Raw genomic sequence first — 5059 nt, forward strand, 5'->3', positions numbered from 1 at the left:
GCTTAGTGGCGCATTAATGATATATCCTGGAATTTGACGGCGCACCAACTCTACAGTCAGTGTAATTATAACTATTATTATATAAGCCTGCTACATATTCAACTGACACAAAGGTACACACTATGTAGGGCTACCCATAATATTAGTTCAAATATGTGTGCACATATGTGTAATGGTTATGATAATGAAGTAATATAATAATAATAATAATAATAATAATAATAATAATAATAATAATAATAATAATTATTATTATTATTATTATTATTATTATTATTAATATTTCATAATAATAATAATAATAATAATAATAATAATAATAATAATAATAATAAAAATCTTATTATTATTATTGTTATTTTTCTATTATTATATATGAATGAATTAATGAGCACATGGGAATGATGTACAACATACATTCCCTTTGTAGATTAAACATACCTGATTAATGGGACACTTGCGCCTGTCTGGATTTGCATATCCTTTCGATGTTAGGAGGGACACTGGGCAGGCACACTCTCTTTCCTCTTCAAGACTCAGCAATTTACACCTCTTCTTAGTTTTGATGTTTGTGAGTGCTGAAAATCCTAGTTCACACAGATAAGAGGTCGAGAACTGCAGCAATATTTTCTGGGCTTTTAGGGCTATATGAGGGTGTTCCTTTTCAATTCTTATCCACAAGCTTTCTAGTGACATATCCAAGTACTCCAGTTTTAGTGTGAGGTCATTACGGATGTTAATTAGTTCCTCTTCTTCAAGGATACTAAGTTGTGGCTTGCTTGAGGGATCATGGATGAAAGGATTTCTTACCCAATCATACTGATCAGCAGATATATTAGGGAAATATTTTTTAATGTTCCATTCTAGAATTTCAAGGTGTTCCTTGATGAGTGGAATGATGTCTGTGTATTCAGCTTCAGCAGTCTTTTGAAACATATCGGCATTGCCATTACTCACCCTATCTTTCCAAAGCCTTATTTTCTCCAGCAAGCCCTTTATTTTGTCAGATGATGTTAACATATTTTCATTTTTCCCTTGCATACTAGTATTAACCTTGTTTAGATGTTCAAATATTTCCGCCAGGTAGCATAACTTTGCGCTCCAAATTTCATCAGCCAGTAGTTGACAAAATTCAGGTTTTCCCTGAAGAGTCAAGAAAACTATCATTTCCTGTCTCAGTTCGTGTGCTCTCGACAACACTGTCTCTTGATAGCCACCTGACCTCTGCATGGAGAAGGCCTTCGTGGGCAGATCCCATTTCTTCACAGAGAATGGAAAACAGTCTTGTCTGCTTTGGTCTGCTCTTTATGAAGCTTACCATCTGTACAACACTTTCAAGCACAAGCTTTAATTCCTGTCCATGTGTCTTTGCAATAAGATTTTCACGATGTAAGAAACAATGTGTTGTAATCAGGAGTGGGTTTTCCTTCTGCGCTAATGACACGAAACCTTTTACTGATCCCACCATAGATGGACAACCATCTGTGCAAATTCCCACACATAATTTCCACGTCAGTCCCATTTCTTTCAAATATTCTGCTACTGAGGAGAATATGCCCTGTCCTGAAGTTTGCACAAGTTCTTTGCAGCACAAAAATTGTTCAGTTATTTTATTATCAGCAATATATCTGATGAACACTAGTAATTGGGATTTATCTCCAATATCAGTTGACTCGTCTGCTTGCAGAGCATACATTTTATCTTCCATAAGCTCACTGACAGTCTTTTCAATGCCAGACGCCATATCCTTGATTCGTCTACCAATAGTGTCGTCCGAGAGAGGTGTTTTTTTTACTTCTTTTTCAGCCTCATCACCAAACAAAGTTTTCACTACAGCACAAGTTGGCAGAAAATATGGCTCCGCAACTGAATAAGGTTTCATATTATGTTTTGCCGCCTGCTCCGCCACTAAATAACTTGCTTCCTGTGTTTTTTCTGCTACCTTAACTTTTTTCTCAAACCTACGTCTTTGTTGTTTGTTATCTTTCAAAAGCCTTTTAAAGTAATCCACAGGTTTCTGAGAGAGGTGCTTGTGTTTTGTTGTTAAATGTCTTTTCATTTTCATAGGAGTCATAATTCATTTGTCAGCACAATGCCACAAACAACGCACTTTGGTCTTGGACCAAACTCGTCATCGCAGCAAGTAATCCCAAGTTCTAGATAACTCTCGTTATACAAGCGAAATGATTTACTTCCGATGTCCTTGCTGTTATGTGTACGTGGTGAGGCCACCCTTGGACCTGAAGGACTGGGCAAGATTTCAGCTGTCACTTCACTTTCCCTGCTTGGACCTGCACAAATAATCTCACTTTGAAGCATCACTTCACTTTCCACTATCGGATATGAACAAGAAGGCTGGCTTTCAGTAGTTAATCTTGCTTCACTTCCAGTGTCTTCGACACGCATACCTTGTGAATCATTATCAACTTCCACTCCATTCTGCTGCTGTCAGTGTCGACAAGACGCTTGCGTTTTCTTATGATAAACTTTTCCATGTTTTGCAAAGATCAAACTTATTACCGCCACAGTAATAACATGCACGACGGTCAAATATGCACTGTTACTGGTACCTTCCTCCCACGCAGCTAGGATGAACGCTGGGAGAGGGGAACGGAGTAGCTATAAAAAACCTGTATAGTACTCGTGTTATTTTGTAAAGGAATGTGTTCTTCACACACACAATCATACATACATACATGCATACAGACAAACACAGACACACACACACACACACACACACACACACACACATATATATATATATATATATATATATATATATATATATATATATATATATATATATTATACACCTATCCATGAAATTTTCATGGGCACTTGGGGGGATAGTCGCGGCGCAGCAGGGCGCCGCAGCACAGGTTGAGAATCACTGGTCAATAACGCAACCTTCGACTCAGGAATATTATTTCTCCATCCGTGCAACATTCAGTCTTCTCCTACAAGGCATCATCACACACACACACACACACACACATATATATATATATATATATATATATATATATATATATATATATATATATATATATATATATATATATATAAATTATATATATATAAAAAAAAATACATATTTGCCATCGTTTTTTTGGGTACTGAGATGTCACGTTATCCTTATTCTCATTGTTTATATATATATATATATATATATATATATATATATATATATATATATATATATATATATATATATATGTGTATGTATATATATATGTGTGTGTGTGTGTGTGTGTATAACTGAATGCATGTTAGGGAGTGCATATACATACATTCCCTAAATCTGATTAGAGAGGAAGACAGAAGCATAAACAAAATTGCCACTGTAAATGGAAAGATTTCTATGAGTCCTGGATTCGAATTTCAGGAATTACTTTCACACCATTTATTGGGTATATATGAACGATTCTGCTGATAAAATTATTTTACCCTTTCCGAAATGGGTAACGGGTGGGGTGAGGGGAATAAATGGATAATTATTTGGAAATGTTTGTGTCTTCGTCATATGCAAAGATATCGTAACCAATACAGCAATACTGAGTAAATATTTCAATTGTTCGTTGGGGATAAAATATTTCTGATTCTCTATTTAAAAATTTATTTGATTTGAATTATGGAAGACTCTTATGAAATAAAAAGATGTTTTTGAATGCTTCAAACAAAACTTATTTATTTCAAACGTTGCGCCTCCAAATATCATCAGGAGAATGTCAGTGTCAACATGTTATATTAACTTTCTCTCGTATGTGTCCATATGGAGGTTGTTCACTTTCAGTGACTTCTCTCTCTCTCTCTCTCTCTCTCTCTCTCTCTCTCTCTCTCTCTCTCTCTCTCTCTCTCTCTCTCTCTCTCTCTCTCTATTCACTTCCATTTTATTCCACCAATTTCGTTTTTACATTATCTTTATGACTAAAAATGTCTGAGCAGTATGTACTATCTCCTGGGAAGCACCTCTAAACAATAGTTTGATATATATATATATATATATATATATATATATATATATATATATATATATATATATATATATATATATATATATATATATATATATATATATATATATATATATATATATATATATATATATATATATGAATGTCTTTTATTGTAATACTACAGTATAATATCAAGATAAAAAGGCCCATAAAACACTATTTGAACGTTGCAACCATATATTTCTGGCACTTCCTTCTGTGCCCTGTTCACTGGTAAAATATGGACAGATGAAATGTTACAAGGGTATATACACAAAGCATATATAGGTGTGGCATTAAGTCTCCGATGGTATGCAGGTGACCGTTTCTAAGAAGGAGGAGAATAAACAATTCCCTAGTGGTTTTTGGCCTCATTAACTCCCGTTTGGCGACGATTCTGGTGGCCGTGTTCCCTGGAACACCTTCCGAAGCGGTCTGAGGATTAAAGTGTCGATGTTGTCCGATTTCCAATGTCCTCCTGACAAGTTCATATTGTTGGTTTGACTGATGATAGCAGATTTCAGCATCTTTCATTTGTATGGACAGCTACTTTTGAAAACCAGCTCCGCCCTTTCCAGTTTATGGAATGGCCCGTTTCTCTGATACGTAGGAAAATCCCTGAACTCTCTGAAGCATATCATACCGATCTTTTGTGCTCTATTATTCTTTGCGAGAGCGATCTACCTGTCTCCCCACGTAAATCTCATTACAATTATTGCACGGTATCTTGTAAACTCCAGCTTCTTCCCCTTTGTTATTTAAGTATACGTTAGTGAGCGAGCTCCCGATGGATTTGGGATAATGGAAAATAAAAGGATTGTTAGGCCTAGCGGCTAGAAGATCTTTCTTCCAGATAATGGCTTGGTTCTTGGGGATACACATGAACTGCCGGAGGCAGGAATTGATGGGAATTGTCCTCTATAACCAGGACACCTGAATTGCTACTGTAAACCACCTGTCTCCACCGCACCCACGTCCCTCAATCAAACCTTCAAGCTGATTTTATTCTTGTCTCATTATTTTGTATTGAATGGCACTCTTAAATTTGTCTATTGTGTAATTTA

At 35.6% G+C, this 5059-nt stretch overlaps 1 protein-coding gene across 1 annotated transcript; it reads right to left on the reverse strand.

The window, feature by feature from the left end:
* Window positions 1-1132: 1132 nt before the first annotated feature.
* On the reverse strand, window positions 1133-2074 carry LOC136851774 (SCAN domain-containing protein 3-like). Its single transcript, XM_067126088.1, has one exon. The coding sequence runs from the start codon at window positions 2072-2074 to the stop codon at window positions 1133-1135; it is 942 nt and encodes a 313-aa protein (XP_066982189.1).
* Between the last annotated feature and the right edge of the window lie 2985 nt (window positions 2075-5059).

The sequence above is a fragment of the Macrobrachium rosenbergii genome, chromosome 24, assembly GCF_040412425.1.
Source record: "Macrobrachium rosenbergii isolate ZJJX-2024 chromosome 24, ASM4041242v1, whole genome shotgun sequence".
Lineage (NCBI taxonomy): Eukaryota > Metazoa > Arthropoda > Malacostraca > Decapoda > Palaemonidae > Macrobrachium > Macrobrachium rosenbergii.

Excerpts from the sequence above, each read along its gene's own strand:
- LOC136851774 (XM_067126088.1), bottom strand. The coding sequence starts at position 2,074 with ATGACTCCTATGAAAATGAAAAGACATTTAACAACAAAACACAAGCAC.